General features: G+C 37.4%; 2 protein-coding genes across 3 annotated transcripts; both read right to left on the minus strand.

Moving 5' to 3' along the window:
* Positions 1-1,131: 1,131 nt before the first annotated feature.
* On the minus strand, positions 1,132-2,012 carry LOC133738089 (peptidyl-prolyl cis-trans isomerase). Its single transcript, XM_062165530.1, has one exon. The coding sequence runs from the start codon at positions 1,924-1,926 to the stop codon at positions 1,402-1,404; it is 525 nt and encodes a 174-aa protein (XP_062021514.1). The 5' UTR covers positions 1,927-2,012; the 3' UTR covers positions 1,132-1,401.
* Positions 2,013-3,172: 1,160 nt separating this feature from the next.
* LOC133736387 (uncharacterized) lies at positions 3,173-20,678 on the minus strand. Of its 2 annotated transcripts, none has more exons than XM_062163853.1 (32): positions 20,500-20,678; positions 20,241-20,414; positions 19,997-20,092; positions 19,768-19,837; positions 19,523-19,656; positions 18,527-18,667; positions 18,284-18,441; positions 17,479-17,647; positions 17,291-17,389; positions 16,969-17,046; positions 16,825-16,884; positions 16,533-16,690; positions 15,556-15,757; positions 14,884-15,003; positions 13,880-13,959; positions 13,683-13,787; positions 12,545-12,622; positions 11,777-11,865; positions 11,382-11,530; positions 10,045-10,188; positions 9,849-9,956; positions 9,469-9,579; positions 8,845-8,949; positions 8,625-8,735; positions 8,269-8,447; positions 7,680-8,133; positions 7,279-7,386; positions 7,055-7,113; positions 6,034-6,418; positions 3,990-5,546; positions 3,620-3,827; positions 3,173-3,525 (listed from the first exon to the last, which is right to left on the minus strand). In XM_062163853.1, exons 1-32 carry the CDS (start codon positions 20,599-20,601, stop codon positions 3,425-3,427), a joined length of 5,892 nt encoding a protein of 1,963 aa, XP_062019837.1. In that variant the 5' UTR covers positions 20,602-20,678; the 3' UTR covers positions 3,173-3,424. The 2 variants fall into 2 exon arrangements, with proteins under 2 accessions (XP_062019837.1, XP_062019836.1); XM_062163852.1 differs by having other exon boundaries at positions 6,034-6,439.
* Positions 20,679-22,330: the final 1,652 nt, after the last annotated feature.

Consider the following 22,330-nt stretch of genomic DNA (forward strand, 5'->3'; position numbering starts at 1 on the left):
TTACCCGGAAGGACAGACAATGAGGTGTTGGTGATGGTGAAAAGAAAAATAAACACTAATTTTGAAGATTAGTGAAAAGAAAACTATGATTTGTTGAGTTTCTCATGTATTGTTGCAACTGATACGAGTGTCACTTCGAATACTCATACATGTGTTATTGACAAGAAAATGAAATCTTAGTTCACAGCCCCTCCAAACTCTAAACTCCAAGGAGAAAATAAAAGAACTAGAACTCTGGTCATTGCACATGCTAATGCATAGACATAATTTATGTTAAATAAATTAACCCAGTAAGAGAGGTGATGGTTTCGATGGAGAACCCAGTAAGTAAATTAACCCAGTAAGAGAGGTGATGGTTTCGGTGGAGAAGGAGAAGAGGATGGAGACGGTGAATAGTAAAATGACGAAAATATCCTTCAAAAGTTAACTCTATTAACGATTTTACTGTTGCTAGGTACGGAAATTGGGTCGGGCTCAAACTCTCAGGTACCATTTTGATATTTTTTAAAATATAGGTATGAAAATTAATAGTCTGGAAAAGTTCAGACACTGTTTGGACGATTTTCTCTAAATTGTAAATGGAGATCTTTTCCCAACAGTGTGCGTGACCTTGATATGCCCCATCAGCTAGGGGATGAAGAGCAAGAAAGATGCATATGCTTTCAAAGCACTACTAGGTGTTCGATGCTTGTGAGTTTCTAAGCTGGCTTTATTAGTTTCACAATAAGACAGCCCCATTTGGAAAAGTGTACTTTGGTGATATAAACTAGTTTCTAATCCATTTCTTTGTTATTTAAGCTTTAGGCCACGATTTTGCAATAACAAAATGATTTTCCCCTAAACCCTAAAATGATTTTCCCACATCTCTTAGGATCTTGTAGCCAAAAACAAAACAGATATAGCCAACAAGCACAGAATGGTAAGCATCACACTAAAAACCCATTCCCCCCTTGTTCCACTATTTCATCAATTCATCCCTTCCAAATTTCAATACCAACAAGCACATCAGTCCAAACCCCGAACTGCTATTCAATGGGCCCAAAACACTATTCAATGGGCCCAAAACACATTAATGAGATCGACATAATTATCCAAGACTAAATATCAACAAAAATAGATTAACAAGAGCAATTTGAGAATAAGTCCTATTTTTATTTAAACATAGCTCAGTCAACACGATATATAAAAAGTCTCAGATCGGAACCAGAGCATTAGACAAGACGACAAACCACGGCCACAAGGCCCCAATACCATAATAAAAACTAGAGAAGACGACGACCCATCTACGAAACCGAAATTTAAAATTCGAGAAAATTTAAACATAGACAGAAGGAAAGGAGGACCCCATCATAAACATAAACGACGATCGCCGATCGGAAGATCCGATAAACGACACGCCGTCTAAGAGAGCTGGCCACAGTCGGCGACCACAACAGGCTTGGCGGTCCTTCCAGAGCTAGACCCAACCTTCTCGATGTTCTTGACGACGTCGAGACCCTCGACGACCTGGCCGAACACGACGTGCTTGCCGTCGAGCCACTCGGTCTTAGCAGTACAGACGAAGAACTGAGATCCGTTGGTGCCGGGGCCGGCATTCGCCATGGAGAGGATGCCGGGGCCGGTGTGCTTCTTGACGAAGTTCTCGTCGGCGAACTTGGCGCCGTAGATCGACTCGCCTCCGGTGCCGTTTCCGGCGGTGAAGTCACCTCCCTGGCACATGAACCCGGGGATCACACGGTGGAAGGACGATCCCTTGTAGTGGAGGGGCTTGCCGGAGCGGCCGACGCCCTTCTCACCGGTGCAGAGAGCACGGAAGTTCTCGGCGGTGCGAGGGGTGGTGTCGGCGTAGAGCTCCATGACGATGCGGCCGGCCGGCTGGCCTCCGATCGTCATGTCGAAGAACACCTTAGGGTTTTGAGCGGCCATGGATGCGAGGAATCGAGAGAGAGAGTTAGGGTTTCAGAGAATTTGGGGAAATAGGGTTTGTGATTTGCGTGGACGAGGTCACGAGCCTTGAGGGGTTTATAATGGAGACTTACGCGGTGAATATCTGTGGCGAGGTCGTCTCAGCCGTTGGATAGAGACACGTGGGGTGATCCGGACGGGGAATGAGTTAACCGGGGTTTGGGTTGGGTTGGGTGTGTTTAACCAGGGTTGGGTTTCGGGACCGGAGTGGGTATAGAGGTGAGAGTATATGCTTTTGGTCCTTTTGGATAGGGTTGGTGGACTTTTCGTGAAGAAGAGGGGCGACGTCGTTTCGGGGTGGGGCAGATGGTGATAAATAAAAAGTGAAAAGCGTGCCACAATTTGACTGGTTTTACTGACACTGTGATGGGGATTGAACGGTCCGTATTTTCACACACTAGGGTCCAAAAGAAAAGATCTGAAAATCCGGATCACGCTCCAAATAAGATATCCATGGATACCACCAACCCATGAATTGGATCCGTTTAATGTGGGAACACATGAAACATGTGTAGACTTGTTTTTGAATTTTTTTGTCCAATTTTAACAGCCATAAATCATATGCTTAATGGGGTCGATATTCTGGTGATAGATCAGTGGTGTTTACTGAAACACACTTAAATTAAGCAATTATCTCAATGTGTGAAGAACACTGCAAACACTGACTAATCTAATTGTTCATGTTCATGTTCATGTTTCAGATAAATCATATATTTAATGAGTCATTACGATCTAATGAGTCATTATGATCAAATTAAGCGATAGCTCAATGTGTGAAGAACATTGTGAATACTAACTAATCTAACGGTTAGTATTCACTAATCTAACTGTTCGTGTTCAAAAGTTTTGATACTCCGGCAATATAGATCTTCCAGATAAATCAAATCATTTAGAAGCAAAAGAATGGCTACTAGGGTTTTAGTTGTTGTGGTTATGTGAGCCAATACTTGTAGCGACTAAAACTCATTGAAGGTTTTTTTTTTTTATAAGAAAACTCATTGAAGGTTGGTGGCATCCATTTATTAGGAATATAAATAATATAATGCTACATTGTCCCTGTAAAGATATTATAGGGCCCCCCACTAAGATGTTTGCCAATGATAGATCCCTTTGGGAAAGAGACGAGGAAAAAGAAGCTGCACAACGACAATCATGAATGACCACGATTCTGAGAAATCTTCTCCATCAGAGTTTATAAAAATTAAAATTAAAATTCGAAACGAATGGCCGAAAGAAATGTCACTATTAAAGCATGTGGAATATTTCTAAAGCAAATTACTTGAGCGATACAGAAAGAACAGATATATATGTATTCTAAACTATAACAGAGAGTGAATTAGCTTTTCTTTTGTTACAAGGGAGGCCAAAGAGGAAGGGTATGCCAACTCTGGCCTTCTTTACATATTTTCTTGTGTACTCTACTGCTTTCACCTATGCACACTAAGAATCTAAGACTATCTCACAAAAATTCGTCTGCCTGTACCAATCCGGGATAGACAACCGACATTATCTGCTTCAAGGACTTCAGAGACGGTTTCAGGAAAGCATGCGACTCCGTCGCTACAAAACACATTGCAAAGGATAAAACCAATTGTTAGATTTTAATCACCAGGTAACAGGAGATGCCATTGCAGTGGAGTGTTCTTTTCTGTACCTTTTATCAACAGTTTAACTTCCTTCGAAAAATCTTCCACACGCCCTAGCACGGGTCTTATGCCACATATCTGTAGAACACAAAGTTCCAAGTACATGGCCATCTCCATTATTTGTAGCAACAAACAACAGATAGACTGGATTTCAATGTGAATCTCCTTCATTCTGTTAGCTTCACATAGTTCTGTAATGATGGCAATTGCTTGATCCTACATAAGAGATAACATATCCAACTCAGGAAAAAAAAAAAAACATCTATGAAATTATCTGTTAAATAATCAGATTTTTGTATACTGAAACAAATAAAAAACAGACCCTGGGACATCCCACTATCATTCAAAGATGGCTAAATGCTGAAAGTACCACGTTACCTGTAAGCCATGTAAGATCTCAGGCATTGGAAGCTCAGGAAAATGGTCAAGATCAACAAACCCCACCTCCTCTGACCTTCTAGAAGCGCACTCAGCTTGTAAACAGAGAAACTTCAATAGGAGAAACGTAATTTTGTAGATCTGTAGGGCAATAGTGTCTGAGAAGTACGATTGAGAAACGTGATAACCATTTGCAGTAGCTTGATTTTTAATAGTCAGTGCTGTTGATGTGATAGAGGCAGCCGACACTTTTGGTTTTGACACGCAGCCAAGTGGTGAAAGAGCAAACCATCCACTTCTACTGTTGACAAACGAGGGTTTCTTGCGAGTATCAAATTCCTCTTTAAGGGTAGGAGGACATATGAGAGGGGCACTAAAACTCGAAGTTTCTCCAAGGCGTTGAGTTCCCCTGCTGATAAATGCTAAAAGATGGATACTTTTCTCTCTCAGCTGGGAATCCAATTCTTTCATGGCCTTAACCCATGAATTCCAATGTTTTGCCAGCACACACATTAGCATGAGAGTGTGCTCAGTTTCTTTAAGATCAGTAAGAGAGGTTTGTCTCTGCTGAGCACGAGGTCTTTTCTTGTCATGATCATCAGATGGGAAGTCCGGTGCACTGAGATAGTAAGAAATCATATATGCTTTCTCGGAAAAGAAGTAAGGTATTACATTCTCCACAACATCAGAACAAGCAGAACTGTCTCCTAGAGACTGAACCATAGCTGTGATGACAGCCGAACCCAGTCCCCAAATTTGTTTAGGCTTTTCCATTATGTCAGATGAGTTGGAAAGCCTATTACTCATGGTTACTGAAGAAGACATATCATCCAAGTATTCAGTGAACAAGAATCTCAGAGATGAGAGAAAACCATGATTAATAAGCATCTCTGCACCCTGCCTCACACGAGCAAGAGTCAAAAAGAACTTCATTATAATAGGCACAGATTCAAGAGACTTTTTATCTTGAAGCTTCAGAATAACATGCTGAAGCTGGAGGTGATTCTGTATGATGGGAAACCAAGTGTTGGGAGTCAAGAAATTTCTCAATATCAAGTCCATAGTAGTAAGGGAGAGTCTGCAATCCTCAGCACTAGCAATGCGGTTACAGAGAATTGGTAGCAGACGTAGACTCAGATTAGATATTTTAGCCATGTTTTCAACAGATACTGTATCTCTTTCCCCAACTAAATTTGAATAATGACAACTAAACTTCACTGCTGAGAGAAGCAGCATGAGTAAGAGCTTGACTGTAGAGCTAACCACAGAAACTGATGACCCAGTAACTAATGGTTGGAAATCACTCAACACTTTAAGGCCAGCAGCTGATGTTTTTAGCACAAGAACGCAATCAGATGGAGGCAGGCTCTTATGTGTAGAAATCATAAGATAAAGAAGCAATTCTGCTTGAGCTGCAAGGAAGTGAAAGATTTCTTCAGAAGCACCAAGTTCTGGAGCCAATGATTTTACTGTATCAAGGAAATTCTGGCATATGTGATCACATGGGAAAACCAGTTGATCGGAGATCTCTCTCGCTGTACTCTTCGACTCCAGTGACTGCACCAGCAGGTAAACAGGAATTAATTTCAAGAGAAAAACGAGATATTCAAAAGCAAACCAAGTAAAGAGACACTATGGTATGCTCAAACAAAAGAAACTGAAACCTTGACAAGCAAATGAAGCCACATCACATATGCCTAAACCAAATGTTAAAACCTCAACAATCATGTTCATTTGTATCATATTCTTGATATGATCAAATATGAGTTCACAATAGATTGTTGGAAAAAAGTAATTACAGGAATCAATGTTTCTTCAGTTCCAATTATATATCTATAAATCTCATATCTAAATATCTTGAGATCCTACGGCTTTTATTGCATTCTTAAGCACCTTAATTAGTTGTGACATAGGTCTAGCATTGTATTGAAATTCACTAAGTATCACTAATACTGCTGAACAACATGGACAAAATTTTGATATGAAAAATCAGACCTTTGAAGTAGAAAACAACAGAAAGGATTTACTAATTCTAGGAACTCACATCATCCAGGTAAACAGTTAAGACACTTCTTAATGCTCTAAGTGCAGAAAGTTTTGAGCTTGTAAGGAACACCATTGAGTTCACATCCTTCATGTGATTCAACATTGTTTCTGCAATCGCCTTTGACTCCTTCCATGTTGAATAATCCCAAAGATCTGATCCCAACTCAGCTCTTACGCGTTTGAGATCAAACCGGTACGCATCTTTGCCAGTTATAAAAAGATCGCCATCATACTTAAGTTGGTAAGTCTGAAAAATGTTTGATTCAATTAAGAACTGAGAGAGTTCTTTAAACGATCCAGCACCAATTTCACGGCCTTCTACCTCCCCTTGCAGATGATAATAAAGATCGCTGAGTATCAAATAATTTTGCTCCTTCTCTGCACTGGAGAAAGATAACATAGAACTTACATGATAGAAAATACATAACACGTGTTATTTCTAGAGTAATACGAGAAACTGAAAATAAAAGTCTAGACTTTAAAATGCATATTAGCACAACTATACATGCCCCTACTAGGATAGTGTGCAAAATTTTAGAAGACAGACCAAGTTCAAGTTCAATGGCAATAAAGCAAGCAACAAAAATATCTCATGGGGATGTCCCTTATATTGTCATAGATTCAGAGCAATGTGAAAAGGTGCCCATAAGCGCACAAACATACAAATCTGACTATGTTTGGTAAGGAGCCAACAAGCAAAAAACAGCATTAATCACTGGTCAATTGACATACAAAAAATACGAACAAATGCAAGAGATAACAATAACTACAGCTTCATGAAACCATCCAGTGCTACTTAACAAAAGACATGGCACTCAAAACTGAAGTTTCACGCAATCATTCATATAAGAAAATGATTGAAACTGAAGTTACATTTACAGGAAGGCGCACCCATAAGTGTCCAGAAAGTTTTTCAGTTTCAACGCCTTCCAAGAAGATGATTGAAGAAAATTCACAGACGTATTGTTCACATACATATTATAAACTCCATTAGGAATTAGCAATAACAAACATAATACCTGTAACTATGCAGTGAGTATTGAGCTAACAATTCAGAAAACGCAGGATGACTTCGGAGCTGCAAAGAAGGCAAAGAACAGCGCCGATCAGATGGCCAGTCATGCAAACTTTAAAATCACAATACTAGAAAAGGAAAGTATTAAATTTAAGTTAATGAGCTAGTGATGGGTTTCAGCAGCACACACTTTGTCTAAACTAATAAGTAATTAAAAGAGCATCAGACCTTATTTAAAAGAATGCGGGACTTCTCAAGTAATGACACAGACAAACTTCCAGCATCACCATGTGCTAATTTCACCATGACAAGGGCGGTGACTGAACTGGCAGCAACCTGCGCAGTTACACCTATGATTATTGCAGTTTAAATATAAAGTAAAATATTGCAAACAGTCAGACACATATCACCAGAGAAAAATTTATAAATATTAATGGATGCCATGAAGCAAATTTCTGGGATGTGTTAACATAAGAATATGACCAACCAACAAAAATTACAGAAGCCAAGTTTTTATTACTATGATAATTGACATACAAAGTGAAGACAAAAGCAGAGACCGAAGCATTTATGATTTATGAGTTTCAGGTAAAAGTCACAGAAAAAGTATAACTCTGAAAAGAAGTCACCTTTGCCCGCAAATATAGATTGGTGTCATATTCACTATGACTTAGTGACTTGGTCAGATTGCCCCAAACTGAGCTTCCACACCAGGCTGATAAAATATCCTCTAGAATTTCTCCTTTTGATTTTTCAGTTCTCACTGTATACTGTATCTTGTCCTGTGATTCAGTAACAAGTGACTCGGCATGTAACAGTTTCTTCTGCAGGAACACATCATTCGCCATTATTTCCAATATCGAGGATTGACACTGATATCTGTATCCAAAATCTTGAGCTTCTGTCTCAGTTAAATTCTCAGGTGGAGGAGCTTCCACGCTAGAAATTTTGGAAATAGAACTCGACAAGTTTTTCCAGAAATTTTCAGAGCCTTTCACGCATTCCAAAATACCAGAGTACCGAGCAGCGTCTTGCCACAGAGCTCTTAGAAAGTTCAGAACATTCAGCAGTATACGGGGATTGCTGCATATTCAAAAAGTTAAACAAACAAATTACAGCAGTTTAGCAAAAGGCACAAAACTTAAGACTGCAAGGTAATAATGGAAGGATAAAGAACTAGAAAACGAACTACAACTGGGATATTTCATGACCACATACCTGTTGATAAGATCATTAGATCTTCTAACATAATGCAGAACTGCATCCACAACACTTGCCTTTTCAGACTCAGATGACCTCAACAGAACTTCATTTGTTGGCAGCTTCATATCACCAGCATTACTCAGTTGGACACCTTCATTGACTTTGGTAGATAACACAGCAACAAGAAAAGCAGGCTGTATGGAAAAACATTAATAAGAAGAAAAAAATAGTGCTATAGTAAATAATTTTCAAAGGTGATAGACAGGTGATTGATGAGATAACATCTGGTGAAACAGCCAACTTGGCCTGACACTTGTACGAGTGATACTCTAAACATTAACATATAGAACTTGAAACCTTAAGTAACAAACCTGATAACGTGCAGCAGAAGTGAGCAGATTGACTACAGCAACAAAGAGATCTTCATTCGATACTGACTGCTCAAGTAATATGTAACTAATACCATGCCTCAGATCTTCAATCTATCAACAGTGTACAAAGGCAATAAGCAGATTTAGAAGCAGTAGGTTAAATGGATTAAGCTTACAAGAAATCAATAGAAAGAAAAAAAAATAAGTGTAAACATGCAACCTGTATGTCATCTAAGCCAAAGCTGCTTCCAAACAAATATGGTTGGATAATATCTGCCATCATCAAGAACACTGACAAAACCCTAGCAGCACCAACTTGTATTCGCTGCATAGAAAACTTAAGATCTTTAATACAAACGCTCAAGTACAATTGCAGAAATGATCCCACACATACTATCAGCAATCACTAAACATACACCACTTGGTTAGTTGGTTCTAATTTGTAGTGATAATTAGGGCTTAAAAAAAGACATATTTACCACATTATTGTATGAACGAACCTTCCATGTAATTACATGCAAATAAAATGTATATACTGCCATCTTCTATGCATCATATAGCATAAAAGCGAAAAAGATTAACACTACGCCTTTCATGCTCAACCCTCAAAGCAATTTTAATGAGAATAGGGAAAAAAGAGCAACTGCATGCAACTATTAGTTTCTTATGAGTTAAAATGTCATCATAAATATACAAAAGACCAGCAAACTTAAATTGCAATTCACCAGAAAACAACAAGCGGAACAAGACAAGTAGATAAGTTTCTACTTCAGAAGAAATAGCAATAAGAAAAATAACCAAGTGCAAGGCAGAGTAAATCAATAAGCATAGGGAAAGGCCATACTGGATTGCGAGAATAAGATATGAACGATACAAGCGCTGCAACTACAGGAATTGGTTTTGTTGCTGAGGAGAAAACTGCTTGGTGAAAAATTGGAAGGCTGGAAAATGTACCCTGGAAATAAACAAAACTGAACATCAGATTTCTACATAAAAGTGCTATAGATAATATCAACTGTCATACTATGATAAAGAGATATCTCTCACAGGTCCATATGGTTGACTCCTACATAGACACTCTAGGAAAGGGAAAAGAAAGACCCGAGATTTTGTTATACAGTTCAGTGTTTATTTGGTTGTCATCATTAAACAAAGAAACAAAGAAAATCACAAATGCAACATTAAAACTCTTTCAAATCACTACTATCTTACTTCCAAATTTACCTTAGAAAATTTGGAGAGCATGATGAAAAGAACATCTAGAACAGAACATATAGCCAGCTGTAAACCTTCAATCTCTGTTAGCTCAATAAGACGGCTGAAACATAGTCTCTACAGAAAAAATGTACCCACTATAGTAAGCAGAACATAACATTAGCTGTTAATAACCAAATTAGATCAGAAGATACAGAAAGCCCACCTCTAACATTTGTGGTGTTGTACAAACAATTTGAAAGAGAGTATTATGGATGGAAGAATCACAGAATATCCTATCTAGGATGACTTCATCCAGCTTGTCAGAGCATGAAGTTGATGTAATACACCTTTTCAACACTTCAAGCACCTGAAACAGTAAAAATAAAAATAAAATAAACTTTCCAGGCATAATGCATGTATGAATAGTATTTAGTAGACATAACAGGCAAGACATAGGAACTGCAAACATACAAGCACTGTGATCCAGAACCAAGTACATTGATGCAAACAAAATTATGGATATGATGAACTCTGAACAAGATTTGCTATTCAGGCTCACTCCTATCAGCTTAGCAATAAATGACATTCTATTTTTCCTACAGACAAACTGACACTTAAAACTGTCACAACATGCATAAAACCACTCAAACATGGGTTTAATAGAGAATAGTCACAGAAAATTTAGTACCACAAATAATGCTTTCACCTAAATAAGAAACGGAATAACTATCTAAATGAAGAAAAGTGAACAAGTAATCCACTGACTGTAAACATTCCCTACGCCTGCATTCTCATTCATACGATTGATATGGTCCCAATATACTTTCTTAACTGGTTAAGCTACATTAGAAAAAGAAGAAAAGCAAAAGGTAAGAAAGACAATTGGCTCCAGATTCATCATCCAAAAGCATAACAAGCTAAAGGCCTTAATCTCATATAGCAGCAAGAAGAGGTTTTTGCTAAAATTTTAGTCACTGTTTTTAAATCCCAAGGTATGTATCTAAAAACCATGAACATATCCTCCAGTATGCACCTATTTGATTTTCTTTGACAAGAAACAAGACCTTTTGTTGAAAGAAGGAGAAGAAAATACTAAAAAGGATGTACAAGAGGTCCACCAGAAGAAGAAAAAAAAACAAAAAAAAACCAAAGAGAGAATGAAGAAGAAACAGAAAAAGGAACCCCCAACAGCAAAACACCTGCAAGTCCAAGCTACTCCCCAAAACAAAATAGCAGACCAATCCATATGGATCAAGTCATCAAACTAAAGGGAATATCCTTGAAATGCTTAGACATGGAGACCCAAAGGGAAGCATACAATCTGACTCTTTCCTAAAGTGTCAGGTGGCTTTTATAGCTTTCCTCTCAATTTTTCCCCATTTGTAACGGTATATAGTATATACGTTGTAGTAGTAGGGAAATCCTATGACATTTATCAAGACCAGATCAGTACACAAAACCTTAAGACTCTCAGTTTTCATCAATGAGTTTGTCTTCAAGTTAAAAATAAACAAAGAACTTGTGTCACAGTACCAGCACAGGAGAGACCATGAGTTTTACCTTTAATGTTACTCTCCATCGAGTATGCTTTAACTTGTATTTCCAGTACTCATGGTTAACGAGAACATACTGAAGAGAGAAAACGATTAAAGCCAGTACAGCATCATTCTTCACACCTGATTCCATGAACTGCAGAGTAAAGTCCAGCACTGCAAGGTTTGAAAAATCATTCATGTCAAGAAATAGAGCACATATACAGGAAATTCTGAAGCACATCTTGCAGAAAGCTAAAATAACAAGAAAAAACATCAGTAATCTCTTATATTATTGTATGCTAAACAAAAGAAGAAAATGATGTTATACTTGACAAAGCAGATCATAACAAAATGCAAATTAGACAAACAAAATAGAAGAAGGAAAAAGGAATCATATAAAAGGTCTACTGCATAATATACCTGATATAGTCAATGCGCAGTCACTATCATTATGCTCACAATCAATTACAAGCATCTTCGCCAGTTTTCCAGAAAGTAACCATGATTCACTGTTAAATTGCAATCAATAACAATGAATTAAATACAAACTATGACCCTTGCCTTGATGAGGCACCAGCATTACCAACACAGGCAAGAAAACTATAAGATGAATGTAGAAATAAATAGTCAAATAATCAACTCCTGACACCCTGCAAACACCCCTCACCTGTATTATAGAAGGTTGCCTCATACACAGCACAAGAGAAGAAGGGATTTATTGATAGCAATCAAGATATTTTTTCGTCTAGAAATGTAGCAATAAGGTTTGCTGATTGCTCCTTTACCAATATAGATTTCATTAGAAGGCCATTCTCGGTCGTTCAATTACATTTACCAATAAGTTAAAGGGGAAATGTAAAACCATAAAGGAAAAAAAGCAGTGATACGAGAGAAACAACCCATAAAATAGCTGAAAACAAGAGCTCCCTCATGAGAAAATAGGTATGACCGTAAGAGATGAACATCATACAGGAAATGGATATGGGCAAAGGTATACAGTTTTTTAAAAAAACAGGTATTACGAAGAAATCAAAACTCGAAACTAAAAAATAAAATAAAAACGATGCAACATACAGCTCCACTTCAAACAATTAACTCACTCCAAAAGCAAGAATATAATATGCACACTTATATATGAACAATAACAGCATAACAAAGAAAGCAAGTCTTCTAAATTTAAGGATTCACCTTGATGAACCATTGTCGCCAATCTCGAAATCAAACATATTTGCTTTTAAGGCTACCTCAGCAACATGAGAAGGGGAACTGCCACAGTAGGTGCATGTTAAAGACAGAAGGTTATTATGACCTCTACCAAAAACAATTTCAAGGAAAAACTAAAAGACTTGGGATACAATCCGATACAAGACATTTTAGTTTAACAATGCACTTCAAGTTTAAACAAGTTATGTCTGCCAAACTAAGACCGCCGGCACCATAATTGATTAAAGTCCTTCACATCAACTTAAACAAACAAGGTGTAATCAATTTTATGCGGCAAGGATACAAATTTAAGCTGAAATAATTGAATAAACTCAATCTGTCACTCCCAGAGTTATGTCACACCCCTTAAAAATTTAAGGAAAAAAAAAAAAACAAAAAAGTCCTCAACTCACTCACCCACTATTCTGAAAATACCCATCACACCCCCTAACCTGCTCAAAAAAAAAATCAGGATGCTATAAAGCTTAGCGATCCTAACAGGAACTTCAGCATGAGCCATTATATTGGGATAAGCACTTGAAGCGATAAGCTTTATTACTTCCATGTTCTTTTGAAGAATGCATGCATTAAGTATACAGCTTAAACAGAATAAGAATGTATGTATAAGCATACAGCTTGTTCACTCTGTTTAAGGAATTATCCAGGACATGAACAGGTTGGTTCAGTTTATTCTCCGTGGGATTCCATATCTCCTAAATTTCAGGATGTAACATTTTCCATATTCATACAAATGCATGTATAAGTAGACAGCTTAATTGCTATGTCTATAGCTATATTTATACTATACTATAAAAACCTTTTTGCTTACTAGAAACTACTTTCCTCTTAAGTCATCACATTCCTTTCAGTATCACTTATGCTACTTCTAAAAATGAAGGGTTTCGTTCTTAAATAAATAGCAGAAAGACTTTATGCAAAGCTTAAGAGAATTTAAGCTCATTTAAGACTGCACAAAATCCTTAGCACAAGAGGAAGGATTTGCAATGTAAATGACAAAGCAAACAACTTTCTTATTCTTTATAGCCCTACTGAACCAAAGATTAGAAGAACACTGTACGTAAGATATTCAGAACGACTCAATCAAGATAGACAATGAAGTTACCATTTTAACATCTTTGCCAAAATGTTGATAGCCACGGACATTAGAGCAGCACCGCTAGGAGTAGGAGATAACCTTCTGACTAAAGTGCTAATCATCTCAACCACCCTGGATGAAAAACAAACACACATGAGATGACATACTAATATAGGCAGGAAAGAGAAAAGAAAACACCCATGAGCAAAAGGTTGCTTAATTACCACATGCTATTCTGCCCACTCATGCCAGTTGATTGGAAATGCAAAGAGCTCCCAATATCCATCAAAGCAAAGCATACAGCCTAAATATTGAACATTAGTAGGCAAGGAGATCGTTACAAGAATAGCAAGAATGCCATAAAGAAGAGAAGAGACAGAAAAATTAAAATACACACTTTGTTTATTGCTTTTTATAATGATCTATAATTTCTCTTTTTAATAAAATTACATGATTAAGCTCGAGTAGAGCTAAATTTTTTTGCAAAAGAATTTAAAGTTGGCCAATTCTGTTCTTGACAGGGAAGCCAAAAAAGGATTGCCACTATTACAATGCAGGCCAAGTTCTTGAAGCAAAGAACCATAATGACAAGGAACCAAAACCACATAAAAACACAGTTAAAATGGCTTTATATTGACTTGAGAAAACTTTGGTGCATATTCAGAACAGTTCAGTAAAGAGAAACATTTCAATTATTATGAGGCAAGGAGGAGACTATAGATATCTCCTATTTCTTCAAAGGGAATATTGGTTGATACTTCATAATGAAAAACAGAATCTTTTGTCTTAAAGGGGTGTCAGTTTCATTTGTTGCCTTATAGCTGGCAACTGGAAAAACAGTAGCTTTTTTATTTATTCTTTTCAAGAGTAGTAGTTTGATTACTCACATAATGTTAACATAAGCAACAACTTGAAAGCAAGAAAATTTTAGATAACTTCTCAATTGGAAAAGAAATTTAGTCCACACTTGATTGTGCACACTAAACAGAATGCCAAAGATTTTCGAATTTATTTGCAGAAAAGAGTTGAACGTTTTATCATGCTTACGATAACAAACACACTGATATAAAATATTACAAACTAACTAGTGCAAAAGTTAACTAGGGACTGACTATTTCATTTAGTAACAACTAACAAGCCAACTAGATTGCATCATTAATTGAAAACTACCCCATTCATCAGTTCCTAATCCACACATACTTTAGCAACGAATAATGAAAAACTTTACCATGCTAAAGGTAACCATCCGGCTAAGCAGGTTGAGGATAAGAAGAACTTCTTCATTTCGTTTGAAATACAGCTCTTGGGCCAAGCGCATAAGCAACACTAGCACTCCGGATTGTGTATACTATAAAAAAGAGACATGACTTGGCACAAAACTAAATAGAATTGGCAGGTAATATAGATAGATAGATAGAGAGAGAGAGAGAGGGCAGAGTGCTTAAAATGGAAACTCTCAGTACGTTGTAAAAGAAATAAGAATAGGTTACAAAAAAATACTTTCAGAAGATTGTTACAGGCATCCATTGCCTCAGAATGACATAAATAGATAAAAGGGAAATCACAGCTTTGCTAACAAATGCAAACGAAGACAAACATTAACCGATAAATGAAATACTACCACACATCTGCATTTTAATGCTACACATGTAGCAATGAATAATAGAGATAATTTTGTCACAAACTATTAAGACCAAAAAAATAGCTTTTTCATACTACATGAGAAAGATAGACCACCAACAATACGTTGAAAAAGAAAGAGAAGAACAACATTCACAGAAAACTGCCCAAACATTGGAAAGCATCACCAAATGTCAGTGAAATTATGAGATTTTTACCAGGTACATGCAAATTAACTGATAAAAAAGAAGTTAACAAACATGAGTAATTGGTCATTTACCTCCCATCGAACAAGAGCAGTATTTTCACCAACTAATCTCAATATATGCCCACAAGTTTTACTGGGGATGACCAAACCTTCAAGTCCAGGGACATGCAACGGGAGGTCCGTCTCAACAGTTTGAGAGATGCCATCCCTAAAGGAATTGTTCGCAATCTTAAACAAGGATGATACACCAACAGACTTATCTAGAAAGTTGTACCTGTTAACAGAACGAGCAAATTAATTAGAACACAACATCAAAATAGAATAAGCATCAAACATTTGTATAGGAAAGGATCAAAAAACATAAGCAGAAAGAGCTTATTTTCAGCATTCCCTAGAGAATTGGGAGTGTCGCTGAGAGAAAATGTCTAAACAACATATTTCAAAAGCAAAAAAAGCTTGAGCAAAACCAGCAAAATCTTCAGCATAATATAGGGAAAACTCCCACAAATGCAGGACTAGATAACAACATAATATACCAAATAGTGCAGATGAATCCCATCTTTTCACTGGACTCATAAGGTTCAGACATTGGTCATTCTTAAGTTACTGAGAACAATATGTGCTTTAATCACTGCATTAATACCGTAAGCTTTTGAGGCAAGAACCAGAAATTGAAATATAAAAAGTTCCGAATTAGTCTACAAGAACTGTAGCAGCAGTACAGCTGTAATTTTGCTCTCTAATTCTCATCGGTTTGCTTCAAAATAGCAGCAGAAAAAAGTTTTCCTATTGCTCCCTCTAAGTATTGTAGGCTACAAAACCCATTAAGTATGCCCATGTTTCACTGAGCTCCAGACTAGATCAGATTTTCTCATGTGTTGTGTATGAATTCATGATATAACTAAACACAAAGTTCAAACAAGCCTGACCTGAGGACTGCCCCAGAACCAAATTGAAGTTGATCCAGCACCCAAAGGGTGACCAGGTATTTTTTTCAAAGAACATATCAAAACCAAATAAGAACAACCATGCCAAATAAGTATACTCACACACATTCAGCAGGCCACGTTCCCTCACAAAGGGATGATAAAAGGCGAACAAGCTCCACAGTCCTGAAAGGAAATTCACTCTCTAAGTTGTAAAGAAGACACCGGATAGGACCATCAATAAAACTTCCTCGGTCCCAGAACTGGATACAAAGTGACTCCTGCAAAATTGAGGAACAAATGAGTTATTATTCACTAATGATAAAGACAGTAGCAAGTTCAACTACAACAATTAGGATTATAGAATCTATTGATCAAAGCCACAGATGTTGTAAGAAACTAGCCATTTCCAAACCTCTCCCTGATAAATTTTGCAAAGAATATCCAGTATTAACATAAGAGTGCCTTCTTCCATCTGCAAAATAGGTAAAGCAAAAGAAATAAGAAATGCATCCAACAAAAGCTAACATGAATTTGCACTTGTGCACCATACATTTACCTGAAGATTGATCTCATAAGATGCGATAAATGCAGAAATAATAGTTCTCAACACACTTCGATAACCAGCAACAGGCCCCTAAAAGAAATAAGAAGAATATTATCACTTTTTAAAAATGGAAATGAAGAGGGAAAGAGACCAAAGACAAGTACTTAAAATGGCCTAAACAATGTAAATCAAAACTAGTTGAAACTTCAGATAACATAACGTATCCCAAGTCTTCTAATGGGAAAAGGGGAAAACCAAATTGAACCTCAAAATATTGGGCAACACCTAGAACAAATCACTCTGAACGCTGATACCTAAAATGAGAATAACTTACATCAGATTCCTTCAATACATCACTTTCAAGGATTTCTACAAAATAAGTCAAAGATGACGCCTCGAATGCTTGGCGAACATAACCAACATGATCAATTTCCTGGAAAATAGGATAAAATTAAAGCCAGTAATCATTGGTAATATTCAAATAGCCTGGAAGATGAGGCAACATCTGCACATAACACATACCATTAGTATGTTGTTTTCTTCTTTGCCTGGAAGTGATGAAATCAGACAAAGAAAGACTGCCCATGCCAGAATTAATGGGCCTGCCTCTTTTGTTTCAAACGCATTTAAAGTTGAAATTATTGCTTCAATCTCTTGGATATCAGCCAAAGTAATAGCAGATGCACCGTGCCTGAGATACAAGTATTCTAACTTTTAGAAAAAGAAAATAAAAATGGGATGGAGTTAAAGAAAATGTTGCTATGGCCATAAAGAACAGTTCCAAGACTACCATATAAACCTGAATGATAAGTGGTTGATTACAGTTAAACTAATGAGGCTTAAGAGTGTTCATACAGTATCATTACTACTTGTTATTCATAGTCTGTCAACTCTTTCTAATCCAAATAATTTTTGTGACTTATCCTACTTTTCACAAGCCTATGTATTTTACAAACTCTCACAAACCCAACTTAATAATTTAGATTTTTGTACGTTAAAGTCTGTCTTTCAATATAATGGAGCAGCCTCTTTTATTCAGAATGAAATCAAAACAGAAACCATGCTTTGTCATTCTAAATTCTATCTTGAAGAAGCAATTTCAAAGCATGCAAATATCTGCCTCATAAGTACCGAGTCCATCCCTTAGCCTCCCCAAGGGCTTTTTCATTCTTAGTGACATAAGCCAGGAAATGATACTGTCGTAGTGCAACAAATGAGGTGTTTATGTACCATATTGATATTTAAATAAGTAAATCATTGATTTCACCCACGATATTTTACTCTTGGTAACATTAAACAAGTAAATGCATCCTAAGTAGCAAAAAACCTGAAAGGTATTTCATCATGGACCATTTGGAGACAACTTTCCAGGTCTAGGGTTTCTATAAGAATTAGAAGAAGCTGAACTTTGGCTTGGTAAGAAGAACGTAGTGCTTCAGTTGATATTGCCAGCTTTTCAAAGTTAGAAGACCCAGATAAAATTCCCTGGAACACAAAGAGGTTTTGAGGAAGGATTAGGATGAGAGAATACTCTATGAACAAATTCAGTTCAACAAAGATAACAAGATACCTTATAGAGCAAGCACAATGCTTTCCACGTTTCACCATTACAAGTACAAAGTGACTCATAATAAGCAAGGAAAAGAATATCCAAAACCAAATTGTCTTCGATTAGTGTCTCCTCAGCCCACAAGCTGAAAAGGTCAACATCCTAACAAAGCATCCAGACAAGTTAACATCAGGGCTTTGAACAAAAGCATTCAATTCTTAATTCCACAAACAAAAGCATGCGTGTATGCATATGCTAATACACATTTTCGTACATGGGCATGCAATCAAGGAACCATAAGACTAATATAAGCTACCACACTAAACAGTGACTTGATATATCTGATTCACCGAAGCTAAAACCTGCGTCAGCTCTTCTGTGCTAGCATATATATGAATGTAATACAGTAATAGCCAAATAAATGTTCACACCTAAAGACATGTTTATTCGGCCATAGAATATCACATAAGCACAGGAAGCTATTGTTAATAATTCGCTAAAAACTTCCTCCAGCAGCTTTTACAGTGACCACTCCCACCAGTACCTCAACTTTTATTAGCTTAGTAACTTCAATACACTATCAAGTATCAATATGCAAGCCTAGTAAATAAAGAATGCAGAAGATAGTCAAGCCATTGCCTCAGATTTCCAGATACCACTATCCACATTGTAGTCAAAGATAGTCCAGCATGCAGTAAGACATAATGTTTTTTTAACAGAAGAACAAACTTTTACTTGAAAAGAAAAAAAAAACTTACAAATCGATGGACAAGCTAACTAATTAAAAGAGATGCAGTACAATTCAATTTCAACATCAACCAACTTTTAATACTCCGTATTATGATAACCCACAAGAATGAAACTATGAAAGAGTATGAAGTAAAATAACCTAAATGGTCCAGTAGAGATCATATAATTTAACCAACTAAAGTCAATAAAATTACATGAGAACCAAAATAATAGTGCCAGCCAGCTTAGTACTGAAATCGCACAGGGTGCATAAGCATTGGAATATACCATTTGTTCAGAGGGATTGGAAGATAAAAGGTCTTGCAGCACAGATATTAATTTCTTCTCCAATCCATCAGAAATCAACTTTAGTGCTTCCTCCTTAATAGCAGTTCCTTCTCCAGAGAAAGTTTCTAGAGACACTGTTGCATCCAAAGTAGAATGGTAAGTACAAATTTCAAACATTGTTGGAAGTTCAGCTTCATAAAGTATCCATGATATCCTAGAGGGTTTAGGTCTCATTATTGACTTACAAGCAAGCATGAGAATACTCCTGGTACACTTCAGCAAGCACTGTCGCTCAATATAATAGTGAATTAACACCTGCATAAGAGAGAGAGGAATTAAGGAAGACAGATGACAAGCACTATATGAAACATTTTGCAAGCAGCAAAAACCGGACATTATACTCATATCATGATTCTTCACTGTTATAGCATTTCGACGCTCAGTTCATTTAGACATTGCGAGTGAGATACTAACCGCATGAACATACTCGTGCACCACAGAGTCAAGAGCTACATTGTTGTCCTTGAGAGACCTTTCGACAAGAATGTACGATTGCACCTCATCCAGACACTGAAGCAGAACAACAAATCAACTTTCATAGCTCCTCGACAATCGAAAGCACAAAAGAAGCATAACTGCCACAGATTAATGGATAAACATCCAAAATTTCCGAACAAGATACACAACTATAAAGCCAAATCAAAAAGCTGAACCTCACCAAATAGGAGCTGATAGTCAGAGCCTTGTCTTTCAATTCAGGCTTGATATCCAGCTGGTGCGACCCGATTTTGACAAGCTGTGAATCCAAAGCCGCCTTTGATTTCTCACTGGGCGGCTTGAAGAGGAAGACTGTGTCGACGAACCAGGCGTGATTGGCCTTCAATTTCTTGACCTAGGCAATAGCGGGAAGCAAATTGAGTGGTTTGAGATAGAGAAGAGGGAGGGGAAGGAGGGGGAGTGAGAGCTTTAGGTTTTACCAGATTGGGAGGGAGGTCGTCGGAGAGAGGAGCGTTCTCGAGGTCGGTGAGTAAGAGAGAGAAGGGGTCCCACCAGAGAGAGGCGTCGACGTCGGTGGCCATTGAAGCTCCGAAACCCCAGAGAGAGCTCGCAGTTGGGGGTTTATGTTTGTTTGATTTTTTTCGCGCTTCGGCGAAAATGTGCCAACGTTTTTTTTTGTCGGGAGGGGGGATTTGGACGTAGGAATTCAGCGGTCTCAAGTGGGCTTGGGCTTGGAACATATTTTCTCAAAAGGGAAATTGAAAAGTAACGTGACCCAAACAAAAGGTTCTTGAACAATTCTATTAAAAAAAATAAATGTTCTTTTCTTAAGAAGAAAATCTCAAAATTAGTTGAAGACTTGTTAGAAAGAAGTGCAATCAGATAATATTCATAATTCTTGTCCTCTATTTCTGGTAGATAATGAAATTGCTGACCACCTGTTTGGCTACTGTGATTTTACCAAAGAAGTCTGGACAGTGGCTGGATTTCTCTCTCCAGTGGATTGGGATTAATGATTCTTCAATAATAATAATAATAATAAAATATTAAGAAGAAAATCACAATTATTGTGAAAATTAGTTGTTGAAGTCCCAAAGTTTTGTACCAATTAAGCATAGAATGATTGGAGAGGATTGTATGCACCGACAGTCGGTTATTTTAATCTCTAAAAAAATAACAGACACTCATCTAATCCACTCATTTATATATTTTAATATAAAAAAAATTACAATCATTCATATTGCAAGTACCCATGCACTGACGGTGCATGGAATACACTCCCGAAAATCCGAAATCCCTAACGTATTTAAGAGAAAAGAGTTGACGAAACTGAGTCGGTGCAATATCCACTTCTACCAACATAACAAAGTCTTACTATAGAGCACTTGCTTGTTCACTTACATGTGAAAGAGGTAATTGATTCGTTTGGTCGTTGGAATAAGGCTATATATATATATATATATATATATATATATATAGTATGTTAATATTTCTCATACATCAACTATTTTTACTACTTTGAGGACTCATTTTATCACTTGAAAACTTGTGTGGTAACTAATAAAATTTACCACTTTAAGGACTCATGTTATCATTGTTTGAGCCCAAAAGTAATTTTGGCAGGATCCTTTAGTGGATTTAGCACAGCGGGCCGATACCTGCGGCCCAAAAATAAGTCTACTCGGGTTTGGGTTACAGCTTCACCCATTCCGTGATCCATGAGGAAAACAAAACCTTATTGGAGTCGGGTAGCGGGGATTGAATAGGAAACTTCAATCAATATTCCTTCTATGACAAGGAGCAGTCGAAACCCTAGGTATATATACCAGGTTTCAAGGACGAATAGAAGACCTCTCTCAAATCAATCAATCCCAGCGATTACAAAGCCTCCCCGGAGCAAACCTTCAACCTCGTTGAAACCCGGTGACCGCGCTCCAGTCCTAGTCTCTCCAAGAGCCGACTGTCAGCATCACCAGATCAACCCGGCGACCGTACTTTCAGTCCTAGTCTCCCCAGGAGCCGACTGCTAGCACAACTGCCACCGTTACTACCAGCGAAGCAAGGGTAACGCCCTCGCAACCCAGCGAAGCTAAAGTCACGCTTTAGCACAACCCGTGCTTTCTCCAAACTTCCCAGTGATTGCTCTGCTTAGTCTACAATACTAAGTATCGATTCGGTGACGCGAAGAGATCACACCCAAAGTCCTTATCCGTAAGGCAAGAAGTCCTTTCTCGGAAGGCATAGAAAAGAACCTTATGGCAAGGTTGGTGCTCTCCTCGTCCACAACGCTTGAAGAATAAGTCAGGTTAA

The sequence above is a fragment of the Rosa rugosa genome, chromosome 3 (assembly GCF_958449725.1).
Source record: "Rosa rugosa chromosome 3, drRosRugo1.1, whole genome shotgun sequence".
Classification (NCBI taxonomy): Eukaryota; Viridiplantae; Streptophyta; class Magnoliopsida; order Rosales; family Rosaceae; genus Rosa; species Rosa rugosa.

Coding starts and splice junctions, on each gene's coding strand:
- LOC133738089 (XM_062165530.1), bottom strand. CDS start 1,926: ATGGCCGCTCAAAACCCTAAGGTGTTCTTCGACATGACGATCGGAGGC.
- LOC133736387 (XM_062163852.1), bottom strand. CDS start 20,601: ATGGCCACCGACGTCGACGCCTCTCTCTGGTGGGACCCCTTCTCTCTC. Junction 19,838..19,996: donor TGCACGAGTATGTTCATGCG/GTTAGTATCTCA, acceptor TCTCTTATGCAG/GTGTTAATTCACTATTATAT. Junction 18,668..19,522: donor CCAATCCCTCTGAACAAATG/GTATATTCCAAT, acceptor ATGCTTTGTTAG/GATGTTGACCTTTTCAGCTT.